Raw genomic sequence first — 18,967 nt, 5'->3', positions numbered from 1 at the left:
ACTGAAGCTATGTGAGTATAGAAGAAATAGAACAGTTGGACTTGACCCCCAGTTTCTGCACCCATGAACTCAGACCTGTCTCTCTCTGAGCCTCACTTTTCCCATATATCAAATTGTGAGTATCTCCTAGAATTATCCCAAGAAACAAATTTTCTGGCCTGCCCCAGTCCCTGACAGGAGAGGTGGTGGCAGCCATTGTTAACATTAGCCAGAATCACTCTTAGAAGCAAAACGTGGGCCACACTACCCGCAACACACCGAAATCTGTATAACAGCCAGGTGCAGTGGCAGGCCTGTGACTCCAGCAACTTGGGAGGCTGAGGCAGGAGAATGGCAAGTTTGAGGCCAAGTGGGCAACTTACCAAGACGCTGTTTGAAAATTTTAAAGAGCCTGGGGATGGTAGAGTGGTAGAGCGTTTGCCTAACATGTGCCTGACCCTGGGTTTGATCACCAGCGTTGAAAAAAAGAAGAAATCACTGTTGGGCCTGTGAAGGTTAGAACAGAGTTTGTGACTGATTGGAAACATTTCATTTTTGACCAATTTGACCAGTTTTCTTGTGGGTTCATGTGCCTGTGGCTGAAGGCAAGGCTGGGAACTCATGAAACTCCCAAAGGAGTAGGTCTGGCAAGAGTGGCTGGGCATGATTAGAAAGAAAACAGTCTGAGGTAAAAATGGTAAAACATTGGCTCATTAATCCTTTTAAGTCTATCTCAGGTGAATGACTGCCCACTCACCATCCCCAAAGAAAAATTATGAGGAAAAATTACACCTAAGAAGAGCAGGTAGGAGTATTTGTTTTGAGGTACACAAAAGTCACTAGTACGTGTTTTCACAGTCTTGGTTTTTAAAACATAACTGAGTTACAGCCAGGCATGGTGGTGTACACATGTACTCCCAGGGACTCCAGAGGTTGAGGCAGGAGGATACTCAATGAGGCCAGCCTCAGCAATTTAGAAAGACTGTCTCAAAAACAAAGACGTGGGCTGTAGCTCTGGTAGAGCTGTGCTTAGCATACTGGAGGCCTTGGGTTCCCTCCCAGCATCATAGGGAGGGGTTCTTTTTTCCTCCCCAGAGGAGACATACTAATATGAAATTGAATTTACATGCATGCAATTATGGAAATATTCATCATAATTTGTTTTTCATCATAATTTTGTGTATGTGTGTGACACAGGAGATTGAACCCAGGGGTGCTCTACCACCAAGCTACATCCCCAACCTCTTTAATTTTTTTTTTTTTTTTTTAAGTTTGAGACAGTTGCTGAGGCTGGCCTAAAACATGTGATCCTCCTCCCTCAGCCTCCTGAGTTGCTGGGATTACAGGCGTATCACCATTTCACATGTGATAGTTTCTTAATCTTTTTACATAGGTGGTGTCGTCTATATGCTCTTCTTCAGCTCCCCACCCCCAACCTGGCCCACTTAAGTAATGGTCACCTGTCCACATCATTACCTGTGGCTCTGTGTCCTGTTTTCAAGTGATTGCCATTAATAGTCCATTACATGGCTGAATTGCAAGTCTACAACCAACCTACTTTTGTAGGTTATCTGTTGATTTATGACAAACCCCACCACAAGCCCTTGGTGGAGAACAGGCATTCCTTGTCCCACACTTGCTGTGGGCCAGGAGTCCAGTCCCATGCTTGCTGAGGGTTGGGATCTCTGGTTTCTTACCATTATTAAGCCTCTTCTAGGGCAGCTCAGTATGTGGTGACCAGTTTCTCTAGACACAAGAGAGGGTGCCTGTGGTGGAAGCTGCAGTCTTTTTGTACCTTAATCTAGCCCATTGCCTCTGCCATATTCTGTTCATTATAAATTACTAGATGTGGCCCACTCGAGCGGAGAGGATGATACAAAAGCACAGTTATCTTGGTGGGGGTTGGTCCCAGAGGCAGCCATCCTTCAGACTGCTTGCCACATCATTTGTGACAGCCAGGTGGCTGTGCAATTCCTCATATTCTCCAGAATGCTCCAAAGGAGGAGTGTGGGTGTGAGCAGGGATGTGTGTGTGTGTATGTGTGTGTGTGTTTGCTCACTTGAGCAGGCATTCCTATGGAATACATTCCTCACAGTAATATTTCAAATCGAATGTGCCAATTTTATTTTTATTTATAAGCCTTCAAATATTGAATTTATTTTTGCATAGTTTTCAAAATGATTCATACTTTGGTTCCAGAAAGGAACCCAGCTCCTTCTAGAAATCACTTAGCAATTCCTTATGTGTCCTTTCAGAGAGATACACAACTGGAGGAAGCAAATAGAGAAGCAGATGCGTTTTTTTTTTTTTTTTTGGTGTTCCTGCCCTGAGGCAGCCTACTCTGTTCTCCAGCTTCTGTTTTTTTTTTTTTTTTTTTTTTTTGTTGTTGTTGTTTGTTTTTAATTCTAACATATCTGAGAGTCTGTACCCGAACAGAAGCCCTCATCCATCTTCAGGGCTGCAGAGAGGTCTCTCCTGTGTATGTGCCATATTTTTTTTTCATTCACCCTTGCTCCCTTTCTCATTCTCTGAGATGGGTCCTCACTGTGTTACCCAGGCTGGTCTTGAACTGGGCTCAATCAGCCCCCTATTGCTGTCCATTGAGGATATTTCTGATCTTTTTTGGTGCCTTTTTAAAAAAAATATTTACTTTTAAGTTATAGGGACACTAAGTTTTATTTCATTTTTATGTGATGCTGAGGTTTGAACCCAGTGCCTCTGTGTGCTAGGTGAGTGCTCTACCATTGAGCCACAACCCTTTTTTCTTAGTACAGGGATTGAACCCAGGGGTGCTTAACCACTGAGCCACATCTCAGCCCTTTTTATTTTTTGAGACAGGGTCTTACTAAGTTGCTTAGGGCCTTGCCAAGTTGCTGAGGCTGGCCTTGAACTTGCAATCCTCCTGCCTCAGCCTCCCAAGTCACTGAGATTATAGGCATTTGCTACCACACCCTTTGAGTGCTTATTTTGTTTTGCTTTTGGTGGTGCAGGGGATTGAACTCAGGCCTCACGCCTGCTAGGCAAGCACTCTGCCACTGAGCTACATCCCCAGCCCTCAGTACCTATTGTATTTTATTTTTTAATTTTAATATGTATTTTTCAGTTGCAGTTGGACACAATACCATTATTCTCTTTATTTTTATGTGGTGCTGAGGATCAAATCCATGTCCTCGAATGTGCTAGGCGAGCGCTCTACCGCTAAGCCACAGCCCCAGTCCCCTCAGTACCTATTTTAAACTGAGACAGAACTGACACCTCACCCCTTCCATAAGGCATTTCCATGCTGCCCATCAACAGCTGTACCAATCTGTTTCTTACCACTTTACCTGGTGTGGACCACCCTGGCAGCCACGGGGATGGGCAGTGCATGGCAGGTTCAGCGCTTCTTGCCCTTGATGTGAGAAGTGGGCGCCTTGGGTTTGGGTCTTATAGCCCGGGAGCATCTGAAGTGGTGTGTGCTGGGGTGGCTGAGCAGCAGCTGTGAAAGGCTGCAGTGAGAAGTGGGGATGTCCCAGCCCTGTGTTGACAGTCATAGGTGGGTCAGAATGAAAGGTGAGGGTGTTCACTGCTCGTGGCCCATATTTTTCCCACCAAGTGAATACCAGCAGCTTCTGCTGATGTTCAGGTAACACCTGGCCCTGCTTCCTCCATACCCATCTCAGTCTGTGAGCTTAGCCTTTTGCCTCCTGAGCTTTGGTTTCCCCATTCAAATGAGGGTGGTATTCAGAGGCTGAGGCAGGAGGAGTATAAATTAAAAGGCCAACCTTGGCAACTTAGTGAGACCCTGTCTCAGTATAAAAAAGGGCTGTGGATGTAGCTCTGAGCTGAGGTTGCAGCTTGCCTGGCATGTGCGAGTCTCTGGGTGCCATCCATCATACTGAAAACCAAACCAAAACCAAAAAAGAAAAGAAAAAGAAAAACGAATCATTAACTGCTTGATTTTCCAAGAATCTTTTTAAAAAATGAGGTGTTGCAGGCAGAGCACTATTTCATCATAACACGTATTTACTGCTGCACAGCAGAGGGGCTGAATGCATCTAGAGAACAGCAGGTAAACCTGGCACTGTGGCTCACACCTGTAATCCCAGTGGCTCTGGAGGCTGAGGCAGGAGGATTGCAGGTTCAAAGCCAGCCTTAGCAGCTTAGTGAGACTGTATTGGGGGAAAAAAAAAAGAAGGGAGAGAGGTCACAGATTTGCAGTTCATTCATCTGAACTGTAAGGTGAAGATCTGTCTGTGTCTGTTGAGGTGAACTTGAGGGACCCTTTTGAAAACTGAATGAGAACTCAGTTTCCTGGTTACTTACTGTAACTGTCCACCATTATGGGTCATTCTTTGAGAGGTACAGTTGGAGGGAAGGGCAGCCTGAGCGAGAGGACTGTATAGGCAAAGGCCTGGAGGCAGGGCACCGGATGGGTAGAGATGGCATTAGAGTTCTCCCCCTCCCGTGCCCCTGACTGAGCTGGGTCAGGCTCCTCCCTCCAGGCCTTCACCCAGTAACCAGTCATCCCTCTACTCCAAGCGACACTGGGAACAAGAGCAATAGAGCAAGACCCTGGGGAGTGCACCCTGCCCTTAACTGCTTGGGACCCGAAATGATGCCAGTGACATCATGCTCCCACTGTGAGGTCTGTTCAGGTCATTCCTGAATAAACTCTAGGGGAGCTGGGGCAGGTGGGTTCCTTATGACCAGGATGAGAAGCTGGGTGGCAAAGGGTACACTGGCTGGGGGGTGTTATTTTGGTTTTGGTGGTCATGGAGGTTGAACTTGGCCTCCATAAGGTAGGCAAAGCACCTGACTACCGAGCTACCAGCCCAGCCCTGTGGAGGAGGTGTTCTAAGTCTGGTATATATTTAGGGAGGCCTAGAGGTCACAGCGATTTCCTTGGGCGCTCTGTGACTGGGGGCTATGTCACCATCCACCCAGCAGGTAGTTTTTCAGTTACTGCTTGTTCCCCATCTAATTACAAATTCTGAGGAGAACATTAAAGGTAGAATATACAGAGCTTGTGGAGCATATATCAGCCAGACTTTTTTTTTTTTAATCATACGTCATTTGTAACTGCAAATGAAAAAGTAACCCAAGACAGAGATCCTCCAACTGCCATTTCTCAGTATAAAAATGTATTATTTGTCCGTGTGTCTTCATGTCTTTTGTCTGTCATAATTAACATTCTTCCTCTATGTACTCCCAGTTCATCCTTTTAGGAAACTCAGACGGGCAGCTGACTTTAAACAGATGCTGGGTAAAAGAGGACCATTTGTAAAGACGTGCCTATGTCGGGTCAGGCCTGGTGTTGTGCAGTAACGCCTTCTAGCTGCAGTGGCTGGAAATGGCAAGAGTAGATTTTCTCTCACGCTTCGCTAAGTGTCAGCTTGGTGCCAGGCTGAGTTCACGTGAATCAAGATGGGATTTTTGGTTGTTTTTGTTTTGATGTTTGTTTACTGAGCTGGGGATGGAACCTAGGGCCTCATGCAGGCTAGGCAAGTGCTCTACTGCTGAGCTGCATCTTCAGCCCTTTCTAAAATTTTTTTCTTTTGAGACAGGGTCTCGATAAATTTCCCAGGCTGACCTTGAATTTGCTACCTTCCTGCCTCTCAGGTAGCCCAGATTACAGGTGTACATATGTCATTTCTGCTCATATATTGTCCTGCTCAACCATGGTGGTTCAATTTCTGGGCAAGTAGAGAGCTAGAAATACATGGCAAGTAGCACTAATTACCATCTTAACACTTTACATGTTTTATTTTAATCAAGACATTTGAACAGACATTCAGCTCCATTTAGAACAAAGACCTTTTCTTTCAGTATTGGTCTCCCAGTTAGCATACAGCATTTGTATTTTACTATGCTTACAAACCACAATGAGTGATCTCACTTTTAATCAAGTCTTTAAGTGACTTGAGAGCCTGAACACACTTATGAAGCAAACTGAAGGGCTGGAGATGTGGCTCAGCGGTAGCGCGCTCGCCTGGCATGCGTGCGGCCCGGGTTCGATCCTCAGCACCACATACCAACAAAGATGTTGTGTCCGCCGAGAACTAAAAAATAAATATTAAAAATTCTCTCTCTCTCTCTCACTCTCTCTTTAAAAAAAAAAAAAAAAGCAAACTGAAAGCGGATTCTTGCTAGGTTTTTATGAGCTTATCTATTAAATCACTTACAGTTGGTTTGCTTGCACTTAATTTGGCAGCATTTTTTCTTTCTAGCAACTCATCTTCATTCTTTCTTTCTAGCAACTCATCTTCATTCTTTCCAATGTAACCTCGTTTGCATACAGATAACTCTTACATTGATTTTTTAAAAAAATTTTTAAACATTGATGGACTGTTATTTTATATGTGGTGCTGATAATTGAACCCAGTGCCTCACACATGCTAGGCAAGCACTCTACCATTGAGCCACAACTCCAGCCCCATATTAATATTTGATAGTGGATTAAATTATTAACTTAAGAACAATTGGCATAAACAGGTTTGGGAACAACTACCTCACAGGAAGTAGGTAATCCAGCAGATGAAAGCAGAACTGTTCAGTCACAGTAGTGGCCCAACAGTCTGTGCCCAGGTTTTACAGGTGAAATCGAGAGTTTATTTCAGATCGGTGGACTGGGTAGGTGACATGATTTCACAGAGCTTTACTGCAGTATTACTAATAGAATTCAGCCTACATTTTCATTTCACCTTTTGACATGAGTTTCCAGTTTGGTCACCCTGGAGTATATCCTGGTATAGCTCTCTCCATGTGTGTATAGTCCTGGGCATTCATCCCCACATGTGTCCTGATGAGGTCTGAAGGAAAAGGAAGTGTTAATTAGAGAACAGGAAGGATGAAGAAGAGATCAAGAGATGATCTAGAGGGCAGCAGGGGACATGGCCAGGAGTTTGGGTTAGTTAATTCTAAAGACACTGGGAAGCCCCTGAAGGTTTTGGTGAGAGGTGTGAGTGTTAAAGTGACAAAAGTTGGACCGATGAGAATGGGGAGAAGAGAAGATTTAGAAGTTCTTGTCTATTTTCTCTCCTCCTTGCTATGGAGTTATCTGTTCACATCTAACTTGCTGTCAAGGAGCACTGACTCACCTTTTGCCACAATCCAGTTCATATTCTGGATTCAAGCCATTCCTGTGAAGCTCTTAGGCAGGACACTTAGTGGGGCAGAGAACTGACCTGGCCTAGGGGTTCTCCCCATTCACCAGCCACTCCTATCTCCTTTGTTATTTGCTCCAAGGCTCCAGGGTTGGAGTGACCAGTCTCAATCCATATATAACACACTTGTTCCTCATCCATTCAAACACTGAGGACTATTGGTTTCCCTAGCCAGACCCTTCCTGTCTACACTGTTTAGTCAACATCTCAAACAAAAGTGATATTTCCCTCCTCAGCTTCAATTAGTGGCACTAATTCTCTTCTTCACTTCAATTAGTGGCACTCCTGTGCAACCCAAAACCTTGTTCTCAACCTTCTCTCAATGCACAAATCCTTTGGGCTCCAGCTTGAAAATCAATTGTGAAACTGACCACCCCCACTGCAGCCATCTTGCCCTTGATGCATCCTGTCCATGCCTCTTGCCCAGATTATTGCTACAGCCTCTCAGTTCTTCTGTTTTCACTGTTATTTTCAAAACAACAGCCAGAGGGATCCTTTAAAAAAATATTAAAAGTTAAACCTTCCAAAAGTAATTCTTCAGTAGATAACATTTGCTAAGAGAAGAATAAACAGAATCTGCATTTCACCGGTGTAGGCCACTTTATTTCCCCTACCATCTGTCTTCTCTCTTTAGAGCTAACTGTGGAACCATGCTGTTTCTGTAGTCTTTTTTTTTTTTTTGCATCCAGAATTGAACCCAGGGGTTGCTTAACCACTGAGTCACATCCCCAGCTCTTTTTTTATATTTTATTTAGAGTCAGGGTCTCCCTGAATTACTTAAAGCCTTAAGTTGTTGCTGAAGCTGGCTTTGATCTTGTGATATTCCTAACTCAGCCTCCCAATCTGCTGAGATTAAAGGTGCATGCCACTGCACCCAGCTTCTGTAGTCTTATAGTGTGATTATGTGCATTTTACGAATGATTTGTTTATAAAAAAAGTACCAGTTCTCCTTTACCCTCACTCTGCTCTAGCTGTACCTGTCTCCCTTCTTTTTCATCCACTTTAAAGACTTGTGTCTTTGAACCCCCATTTAGCACACTCTTCCATTTTATCGGGAATTGCAGGTTACAATTCCCTAACTTCCCTTGTTAAATTGTCCCCCTGGTCCTCAGCCCATTGAGCTGTGCATTTGCTCTAGTCAACAAGCATTGCAACTTGTAATATTTGTTTTCCCCAATGGATCACAGGCTCATTGAGGGACCTGGTGTGATCTGATCATCGCAGTATACTCACCGCCCAGCATAGAACCAGCCAAGGTATTAATAATAGGATTTTTTTCTTCTTAAAAGGTAACGAGAGTTATTGTGCCAAGCACTGATCCTGACACTTCATTAAATTCACTTCTCATAACCACTCTAAGGTTGGAATATTATCACACTAGACGAAAAAAGACTCAAGGAAGAAATCGTACACAATGACTAGTGACTACGCACTTAATTTTAGTTGAGTGAATCAACGAATAGCGGAGAGCCAGAAGCTTGAAGGCGATGCAGGGGGTGGAGCCTGGGCGCGTAGCTGTGACTGGAGGGGTTTCCAGGGGCCGATGGCCCCGCCCAAGTCCCCATGGGGCTCGCTGGGAGTTGTGGTCCCCTAGCCACGTCACCCCTCCAAGCTTTAAGTCCTCCCTTCACGCGTGGTGCTACCCTCGCCCTCGGGCTTCTTGGTAGCGGCCCCGGGGCTGTAGGTGAGGTTCCCCGACTCCCATTAGGGAGCCGACTTGGTATCACCTAGTGTCATTCAGCCCCCCTCCCACTTTGGTACGGTCTTTGGCTCCGCCACGCGCCCCCAGTCGTTTCTCGTACCTCGGAGCTCCTCCCCCGTGCTGGAGCGGCCCAAAGTATCTTCCCATTGCCATTCTTCTCACACACCTTCTCTTCCCAAGGTTCCCCCAGCCCTTCTTGGTACGGCCCGACCACGCCCCCTCGCGGACGCCGTTGGTACGCGCCGAGCTCCCCCGCTTGCCGCAGTGGTTTGGCCGCGGCGACCCCTCTGGTAGCGCGTCCCCCGCGCTTGGTACGGCTCAGCCCGTCTCCCCTGAAGCCGCGCGCCCGCGCCCCTCAGTCGGTGGATCCCGCAGCCCCCCGTGTGGCCCGTGGCAGCCGTCAGCCCGCTCGGCCCTCGTTCGCCATGGTCCGTCCGCGCCGCGCCCCGCATCGCTCTGGCGTTGGGGGCCCCCTCGGGGGTCGCGGTCGCCCCCCGCGGCCTCTCGTGGTGCGTGCGGTCCGCTCGCGCTCCTGGCCAGCCAGCCCTCGAGGCCCGCAGCCACCGAGGATCAGGGCCCGCTCGGCCCCTCCCATGGTGAGCCCCCCGCCCTTTTTCCAGAGCCTTCCACGACCCCGCCCCCGCCGGCCCCTCCCCCGAGATCACGCCTTTGTCCGAGGTTTCCTCCTCTTTGGGCTCTCCCCTGTGGCCCGAAGGCTGGTCCCGCCTGGGGCAGTGGCCCCCGTGGACCCCCCTGTGGTACACGCCGGGCTCTCTCCTTTGTTACGCGTTTCTGCTGCGGTGGGGGTGGGGTACGGGGGCGGGGCGGGCTCAAATTACTGCTGACTCCGCGGCCCAATTTAAACGCGGGGTGGGGGGCGGGCGGATGCCGCCCGCGGTTGTTTTTCCTATTGGAAAGTTGGTCCCTCTTCGGGCTGGAAATCTGAAAATGCGTGAGGGGGCTGGGCGACGGCGGTCAGTAGGGGTGGGGGTAGCGTTTTGCACACGCGCACCCAGTTGTTGCAGTCGGGGGCGTTCTCCCCTGTGCCCGAATGATGCCTGTGGCATGCGCACCTAGAATCTACACCCACGCCCAGATATGGGATGCCTTTATGGATTGCAATGAATTCAGGCCTTAAAGGTAAACATTCAACTTTGGAGGTATGTTAGGGTGCACATGCTTCATCAGACCCCAAACATGCACAGACTTTTTAAAAACCGTAAAAATGTTTGCTTAGGGGCCGTAAAAGTGCACATCACGGCGTTTCACACGCAAACCATGCACACACTTGCCCAGATGTGAGACTTCTACACTTGTACTCAGGCTCACTTAGAAACACTCTGCCCAGAGGTTGCCCAGAGCTGAAGCAGCTTTACTCAAGCCTCAAACACTCTCCTGCGGGTCTGAAACATACTCCACTGCTTTCCTGCTGCCTGAAGCATTCCCATCTAGTTGTTCAAATATGCTTCCTAAATCCTCAAACATGCATTGGAAGACTTTAAACTTCCCTCCAAATCCCCACAGAGCTACCCTGTGCAGTAAACAGCAAATCAGCACAATTTTACACACACTTGCCTAGATATGAGATTTCCTTTGGGGTTGCTTTCAGTCTAGACCCTAACTGTGTCCTTCTGCTTCCATATGCTCATCCTGAAGTTGCAGGTGTAGGTACGGTTTAGGCAAACATCCTGGTGTTTACCCACTGTGTGTGACTCCAGATCCAAACATATCAGATTCTAAGTGCTCAGTCTACTCTTCTAGACAAGCAGACCTTAACTGCGTTTGGATCATACATTGGGCTCTTAACAGAACATGTTTATAGTTCAGGTAGCTCAGGTAAGTACTCCATAATTCCTGGGTCTTATGTATCATAAGTACACCCTCATCTCCCAGGACTCCTGCAACTGTGTTTTTCCTACCTTTGCTCAGGTGTTGAGTCTCCCAGGTGGGTACCTGCAAACATGGGCTTTCATCACCTTTTCTCTGTCCCGGACACACTCCGGCCTTGAACACATCAACGCTTTCTTACACTGGAACGTTCTCTATCTAGTTTTCTCCCCCCCCAACAACAATGTATATCCCTGGCCCTCTCTGGTTTTCTTCTTGATCTTGTATGTTTGCTCAAATCCCCGACTCACCTGTCCAGGTAGACTGTATGCTTGCTCATGTTTTTATTCAGCTTAAGACCTGTATAAAATAAGTATTTTCCTGCTTGTCATTATTCTGGGATAAAAAGATCTCTATATGTTTTATAAGGAATGTGGAAAATATCCATTAGTGACTAGGTAAGAAGAAAGGTAACAACTCTTATAATTTTGCTTGTACCTACTACTGAGATTTTCACAAATTTCCTGCTTCCAACCTCTTTCTAAAGCTTTCTCTTGTTTGCTTTGATGTGTTTGATTTTAAAAAGACAGTTTAGAGAGGGCCCTGTCAGAAGAACTTGTGCTTTGGTTTGGTAGTATGGTGCTTTCTGGTGTTTTGCAAGCATTCTGGTGTGACTCCTCCAGGATTTGTCATACCCTCTTCCGAATGCCTTCCCCTTTTTCCTGAATAGCCTGTTCCTCCGTTTATTTCTTGGTACTGCCTCCCTGGGGTCAGCAAGAAAGGCCACCCTGTGCCTGGAAAGGTTGGCACAAGCTGGCAAGGGAGTTTGGACTTTCTCTTTAGGATGATGGGTAGTCCAAGAAGTATTCTGAGTATTGGAGGGACAAGACCAGCCACTGTACAGGACAGGGCTGGTTATATATGTGGGGCAGCAGGCCCTGCTGGGTATAGGAATCCTCCAGACAGCTGGCTTTTGAGTTAGGTCTGACAAATTGTTCAGGCTGCAGAGGATGAGTGGTGGCATATCCCCTAAAGGGACTGGATGACATTCCAGACTGAGAACACAGCTGGAGCAGAGACTGAAGGGGGAACAAGACCTATTCAGACCAGTGTCATGTGACCAGTGGGCTGTGGGTGGGGGAGGACATGGGATCAACCTTGACGGGTGTTGACTACTAGGGCAAGGGGCTTGGATGGGGCCCTGGGAGTGTCTAGCATGGAATTTGAACATTGGGATGTCTTTTCTGGAGTGTGTGTACATAGCCTGTCCTTAAAGGTCTCCTGGTCTGAGTTTCTTCACCCCCCTCTGCCACAGGAAGGTGCTCGGGTCTTCGGGGCTCTGGGTCCCATCGGGCCTTCCTCACCTGGCCTCTCCCTTGGGGGTCTGGCTGTAAGTGAACACCGTCTCAGCAATAAGCTGCTGGCCTGGAGCGGCGTCCTGGAATGGCAGGAGGTGAGCAAGTCTTTGTCAGGTTCACTGGAGTTTTTGTGGACTGGCCTAGGCTTCCACCAGTCCCCATGGGTGGGGGCTAGCCTGGGCTTCTAGGCTGTGTCCTATGACCCCCATTCTCCTTGCTCCCACAGAAACGCAGACCCTACTCTGACTCTACCGCAAAGTTGAAACGGGCCCTGCCCTGCCAGGCCTACGTGAACCAGGGCGAGAACCTGTGAGTGCCTGGACAGGGGACGGGGTGGGCTCATGGCCAGAAGGCGCTCCCTGACCTGCTCCTTCCTGCAGGGAGACTGACCAGTGGCCACAGAAGTTGATCATGCAGCTGATCCCGCAGCAGCTGCTGGTGAGACTCCCCCCAGCCCACCCAATCTACCCCCCGCCATACTCCATATCCTTGTGGTGACCCAGTTGTACCCTCGTTGCCTCCAGACTACATTGGGCCCCCTGTTTCGCAACTCCCAGCTGGCACAGTTCCACTTCACCAACAGAGACTGCGACTCCCTCAAGGGGCTTTGCCGCATCATGGGCAACGGCTTTGTGAGTTGGGCAGCAGGGTGGGCAGATGTGGCATGTGGTGAATCGGGCAGATCTCTACCCATAGCCCAAGGCAGGGAGGGGCCTGGGGTAGTTGTTCCCCTGCATGTGTGTTGGTCTCTCTTTTTTTGTGGTATTGGGGATTGAATCCTGCAGTGCTTTACCACTGAGGTACATCCCCAGTCTTTTTTTTTTTTTAAACGTTTTTTTAGTTGCAGATGGAGACAGTACCTTTATATTATTTGTTTTTATTTTTATGTGGTGCCACGATTGAACCCAGTGCCTCATGCATGGTAGGCAAGCTCTCTACCACTGAGCCAAAACCTTGGCCCCATGCATTCCCAGTTTTGACACAGGCTCTCACTAAATTGCTAAGGGTCTCACTAAGTTGCTGAGGCTGGTCTTGCACTTGGATCCTCCTGCCTCAGCCTCCTGAGTTGATGAGAGTACAGGCATGTACCTTCCTGTCTGGCTGCTGTTTTCAGTCTCTTGAGGAATTCTTAGTAGGACCAAGAGAACAGTAACTCCCCCACTTGAGTCTGTCTCAGGCCCTGAGAGCTTGCCATTGGGGTGGGAGTGAGTGGAGGGACCTAGGCTAGCCATGTTGGGACCCAGAAGATGCTGGTAAATGGGTGTGTTTGGGGAAAAGGAGCAAACTAGCACAGTGTGTGTGGGGCTTAGTCTCCTCTTCTCTAAAATGGGGCTACCAGGCCAGGGCTGGGGATGTGGCTCAGTGGTATAATGCTCGCCTAGCATGCGCAAGGCCCTGAGTGCAATCTTTAGCACTGCCAAAAAAAAAAAAAAAAGTGTGCGACGTAACTACTACCAGGAGCCCTTATTTCATGGGGTCTCTGAGAGGATAGAATGTTTGTGTACAGTGACTTGAGTGCTCAGTAAATGTGAGCTGGTGAGACTGCCAAAGGACTTGCGGTTTGGACATAAGGCAGGTCACGAAGTAAGCCCATTGGAGTTGTGGGCCAGAATGTCCCCTCTTTGGTCTTGGTTTTGGCAATGGCTTCTGGCCCCTTGCAAGTTGTCTAGCTGTGGAAGGTGGGCTCTGGGGGCAGGTGAGCGTCATCTATTCATGATACCCAGAGGATTAGTTCTGGGCTCATCCCCCAGTCCCTGTTCCCTTTTGAATAGTTGGCTCCCTCCCATTCTGTACCACCTTCTCCAAAAATGCCATGTGTGGCAAGACCCCTATGTCTAGGTTGTTCCCCTTTCCCTCAGGACCTAGACACATCAGGACTTGTGACTGGTGTGAGATCTCCTAGCCAGCAGGTCCCCTTCACTTAGTTCTTGCTGAGGGAGGATGTGTTGGTCCCCAAGACCCAGTCTTCAGGGAAATGAAGTGCATAACCTGTAATGTGACCTGGGATGGTCCCTTAGCAGGTGGTCACTCATTGAGCCCAGGATCAGGAGGTTAGGTTGCTGGTTGTGGTGGGGCAAACCTATAACCCCAGTGAGACAGGGAGGTTGCAAGTGAGGCCAGCCTCAGTGACTTAGTGAGACTCTATCCCCAAATAAAAAAGTAGTGTGTACTTAGCATGTGCAAAGCCCTGGGTGGAAGCCCCTAAGCCCCCACCTCCCCCAAAATAAAAGAAGTTGGGCAGGTAGCAAAGAGCCAGGTGTTCTAGGAGGTAGGCCAGTGAGGTTGGCATGGATTTCCTTTCTCCCAACACATGTGGGATGTCTTGTCAAACTCTTGTCCTCCTAATTGCCATCGACAAGGCACTAGAAGCTCACATAATGAGCATTCATGTAGTACTTAGAGTGTGTACTGCACTGTCATTAACTGTGTTACAATGGGGAAACTGAGGTTGCAAAACAAGAGGTGGCTTGCCTTAGCACACAGCAAGGAGGTAGCATGTCTGGGTTTGTACCAGCAGCCTGGCCTGATGTGTGTGTTCTTAACCACAGGCCAGTTGCTGTCATCAGGTGGGCCCAAGCCCTTCCTGGAAGCCATTCAGGTTTAGGCAGCAAATCTAGTTTCTGCAGAGGTGGAGCCTCTCAGGATCTTCACACCACAGTGTGGGTCCAAGATGCCACCCCAGCCTGAGTCACTGCAGGGTAGGGGAGATGCTGAGACACAGCACATGTTCTTAGAAAGGTACACTGTAACTGCAAGCCCTGCAGGAAGACCACGGCCTGGACTCTGACGACTTGTGCTCCTCTCGGTCTCCGGGTAGTGTGGAGGGCGAGTGGCTCCTCAGCAGTGTCCGGGGTTCCTGACCTGCTGGCCTCTCCCCCAGGCGGGCTGCATGCTTTTCCCCCACATCTCCCCCTGCGAGGTACGCGTGCTCATGCTCCTGTACTCGTCCAAGAAGAAGATCTTCATGGGCCTCATCCCCTATGACCAGAGTGGCTTCGTCAATGCCATACGGCAGGTCATCACTACGCGCAAACAGGTCAGGTGTGCCAGTCCAGTGCAGCCTGGCCCCTAGCTGGTGGACGTGGGCAGAGCATGGTATGATAGCTGGAGCAAGGAGCGTTAGGGAGCTCCAAGGAGTCAGTGGCTCATTTCCATCGAGGTTCAGTGGGACAAATGGCTTGTCAGGCTTGGGCTGGAGGGACAATGGATGGTGGGTGCTGGCAGCAGAAGAGCCTCGGGAACAGGGAGGCAACTTAGGTCTGGCATACTTATCTCAGGGAAGGTGGTGTGAGGCTAAAAGGCTCTGGAGGGTGACGTGTGTCCTGGTTCATGCCTGTCAATTACTGATAGTGCTACCATTTCTGAGAAGTGTACCAGGTTTTACAACAAATTATAGGCTCTGTGGGCTTCATACACCAGGTGAGGGGATGAGACTCGTCTCTGGACCCTTGGGAGTCACAAGGAGGTATTCAGCAGTCAAGGGGCAAAGCCACCTGAGGTTTCCCTGGGGCTGTGATCAAGGCGGAGACGGAGGTGGGAGGATAGACAGGGCTGGAGCTGACAGGCCAGGGCAGGAGGAAGGCTCAGGAGCCCTATGACAGTGGTCCAGGGAGCCTCCTCTATAGCAGAGCCTCTCCTGGTGCATGGCCCACCCTGCCTTTTTCCCCCACAGGTGGTGGGACCTGGTGGAGTCCATTCAGGCCCTGTCCAAATTGTCAACAACAAATTCCTGGCATGGAGTGGTGTTATGGAGTGGCAGGAGGTGAGTCCTGGCAGGCTGGGGACCTGGACCCAATGTATCTCACTGCCTCTGGGCTTCAGCGGCTGCTGGCATCTAGTGTCCCACCCCTGAGGCTCCTCTCTTTCTCTGTCCCCAAAGCCTAGGCCTGAGCCCAACAGTCGGTCCAAGAGGTGGTTGCCATCCCATGTCTACGTGAACCAAGGAGAGATCTTGTGAGTGTTAGATTTGGGAGCAGAGGCTACTTTCTAGCAAGACGTACTCCTGACTCCATCCTTGTGCCCACAGGAGGACTGAGCAGTGGCCGAGGAAGCTGTACATGCAGCTCATCCCACAGCAGCTGCTGGTGAGTTGGATGGCAAGTTGTGGATGTGACATCAGGGCTGTGGGGGGCTTCCCCGAGGAGGTGGCTCTGAAGTTGTCAGCTGGAGCAGCGAGACCAGCTAAAGGTGGAGGGAAGCAGTGGCAGAGGCCTTGGGCTGTGCAGCCTGTCCAGCAGGTGGAGGAGGGGCGTGGAGACAGGGTTGATGTGGACTGCTGTGGCTTTAGTTGAGTGAGGTCCAGACTTGGTGCAGGCTGCCATGAGAGGAAATGAGGGGCAGAGGTGAGTAAGGAGTAGGAGGAGGGCAGGACTTTCAGGTTCCCAGCATTTGCAGAGGTGACATTTTTCTGAGCTGAAGCGCAGGTTGGTACAGCATTAACAGATTGTCATTGACTGGTGTGGGTAGTGGGTGACCCGAGGGAGGGGACCATGGAGTCAGTCCCTTGGTTTCCCCACAGACCACTTTGGTGCCACTGTTTCGGAACTCCCGCCTGGTGCAGTTCCACTTCACCAAGGACATGGAGACGCTGAAGAGCCTGTGCCGGATCATGGACAACGGCTTTGTGAGTGGGGCTTGCACAGGCAGAGGCCACTGAGCAATATGTTGCTTGGAGCCTCAGGGGAAGTCCAGCTGGGGTAGGAGGCGGCGGCTGCTCTTGGGTTTAGAGACAAACGGAGTGGATCAGTGTAACTTTCCACAGAGCCAGCCAGAATGGCTGTGCCCAAGAGTGGGAATGTGTCCTGCACAGGCACCTGTGCTGCTCCAGACAGATATCCTCATTCTCTCAGCTCTCCTGATTCTGTTGTAGACAGGCAACTGGTATGGGTTCCAGACCTACCCTTCTAATGCCACGTCCTAGTTTAGTCTCAGGACCTGGTGTCACTGCGCATCACTAAAGCACCTAGTCAGTATCCTAGGTCCCACCTGTGGTCTTCCTCACCCTTCCCCTCCCCAGCTCTGAGCTTATGTCCCTTGCTGGAGGGCACCTCCCAGACAGGAGGTCGGTCTGCTTCCAGCCCAGGTCCCATGCACTTGGGATTGTCTCGTCTGTGGGGTTTTGGCTGAGTCTTTCCCTTTCTCTGGACCTATTTCCCCATCAGAGGTGAGGAAAGGTAGCCTTCTGTGATTCTGAACTCTCAGCCAAGGATGTCTCCTTCTGGGTACTTGCTGTGCCTGGATGACATCAGTCTACAAGAACCATTGTTATTTACCTCTCCATTAGTCTGTAATGAATGATAGCCCTGAAATCCTTCATCTGGGAAATCTGTTAAGGCCCCATTTTCTCCTAGGCCTCTCCCTTCCAATGGCTCTGGTGGGCACAGGCACAATTTCCTCTGGGACCCTTACACCACAGTCCCCTGAGGCAGTGCCCAGGCCTGAGGCTGCCCAGTTCTTTCTGGTTTTGGTGGAACTTATGAGTCCCCCCCCACCTTGGTTTTATTTCTATAAAGTGGGAGGGGTGACTTTCTGGGTAGAACCCAGTGAGCTCCATCAGGGACAGCCATGTCAGTGTCCTAGGCCTGCCTGAGACACCTGATCACGGTGGGGGCTTTGGCGCCATCTGCGGCAGCTTTGCTTCATGTCCCCCAGCAGGAGGTGGGGTTCGCATGAGGTGGAGGCACTGTGCTTAGTGCCACTTGTCTGTCCTGATGGGCTCTTTGGAGGCCTCATGTGCGGCAACCTCTTGGGCTTCAGCAGCACATGTTTTGCACAAACTGCTGGGTCATTCCGCAGAAGCCTGTGGGTTCTGGTCCACTGGTTGCTCCTGGCCTTGGTCTCCTTGTCCTCCAGATGGGGCGGTAAGGCAGGGCAGTGGGCAGCAGTGGGCTGGCAGTGTACTCAGTGGCACCACCTTGGGGCTAAGGGAGGTAGTATGCGGGAAGAGTGTGAGGAACAACCACCTCTGACACGTCCCCTACCCTGCCAGGCTGGCTGCGTGCACTTTTCCTATAAAGCCTCATGTGAGATCCGCGTGCTCATGCTCCTGTACTCCTCGGAGAAGAAGATCTTCATTGGCCTCATCCCCCACGACCAGAGCAACTTTGTCAATGGTATCCGGCGTGTCATAGCCAACCAGCAGCAGGTCCTTCAGCGGAATCTGGAGCAGGAGCAGCAGCAGCGAGGGGTGAGGCCATCCCCAATACCTGCCTTCCATTCCCACCCTCCCTACCGCTGACTCTCCCCCTGACTTCCTCTGCAGATGGGGGGGTAGTGCCCCTCCCCAAGACCAGGCCCTCCAGGAGTCACAGATGAGGCCCCTGCAGAGACTGGTGAGTGCTGACCCTGTTCAGTGCAGATGGATCTCCTCAGACTTGCCTGGGGTGTTAGGAAGAAGCAGGGTGTCCCTGGCCTGGGGAAGACCAGAGAGAAAAAAACATTGTGGTCCCCAGTGTTCTGTGGCCACCTGGGAATACTAGCCCCACTCTAGCAGGGAATTGAATCTGGGGCAGCAGCTTCAAGGCCTGGGGCTGCTGAGGTGCTGTGTCCAGCTCTTTCCACTATATCCCCTGCCTCCCAGGTCAGATGCTTCTGTGCTGGGGCCCCTGGGACTACAACTGCCCAGCAACACAGAGGACAGCGTCCTGAGGTCTCGAAGGACAGTCCCCATCCCTTTGCATTTCCCCAATAAAGTCTTTTAAAAATCTACTTGTCAGCTCAGCTCACTGCCCGAGTGCTGGGCAGCTCTCCTGCTCCATGTGATGCTGTGGCAGGGTCAGACAACAAGGCGGGAGACTGACCCCTGTCCTAGCAGCAGTCCTCACCTGAGTGTTTTTATGTCCCCAGGGCTGGCTCAGCATTTGAGCTGTTGATGGTGTTCGCTAGGAAGTATGTGTACTTAGCAGGTTACAAGGGAAAAGCTGTGACTACTGATCAGGAGTTGCTCTTTGAGATCC

General features: G+C 50.0%; 1 protein-coding gene and 1 long non-coding RNA gene across 2 annotated transcripts; one reads left to right on the top strand and one right to left on the bottom strand.

Annotated features, from left to right (window-relative positions):
* Positions 1-2,641: 2,641 nt before the first annotated feature.
* LOC113194949 (uncharacterized) lies at positions 2,642-8,920 on the bottom strand. The gene is made up of 3 exons (XR_013342436.1): positions 8,358-8,920; positions 6,663-6,770; positions 2,642-4,130 (listed from the first exon to the last, which is right to left on the bottom strand). It is a non-coding gene; the product is annotated as an uncharacterized LOC113194949 (long non-coding RNA).
* Positions 8,921-9,022: 102 nt separating this feature from the next.
* Ptov1 (PTOV1 extended AT-hook containing adaptor protein) lies at positions 9,023-18,719 on the top strand. Its single transcript, XM_026406260.2, has 13 exons — positions 9,023-9,422; positions 11,969-12,106; positions 12,238-12,320; positions 12,392-12,449; positions 12,536-12,643; positions 14,893-15,048; positions 15,685-15,774; positions 15,892-15,965; positions 16,039-16,096; positions 16,531-16,635; positions 18,001-18,198; positions 18,274-18,343; positions 18,592-18,719. The coding sequence occupies exons 1-12, from the start codon at positions 9,252-9,254 to the stop codon at positions 18,283-18,285; spliced, it is 1,251 nt and encodes a 416-aa protein (XP_026262045.1). The 5' UTR covers positions 9,023-9,251; the 3' UTR covers positions 18,286-18,343; positions 18,592-18,719.
* The last annotated feature ends 248 nt before the right edge of the window (positions 18,720-18,967 follow it).

This window comes from Urocitellus parryii, chromosome 15, assembly GCF_045843805.1.
Source record: "Urocitellus parryii isolate mUroPar1 chromosome 15, mUroPar1.hap1, whole genome shotgun sequence".
NCBI classification, from domain to species: Eukaryota; Metazoa; Chordata; class Mammalia; order Rodentia; family Sciuridae; genus Urocitellus; species Urocitellus parryii.
The sequence above is the reverse complement of the archived record's forward strand: the minus strand, read 5'-3'. Positions and strand labels throughout refer to the sequence as shown.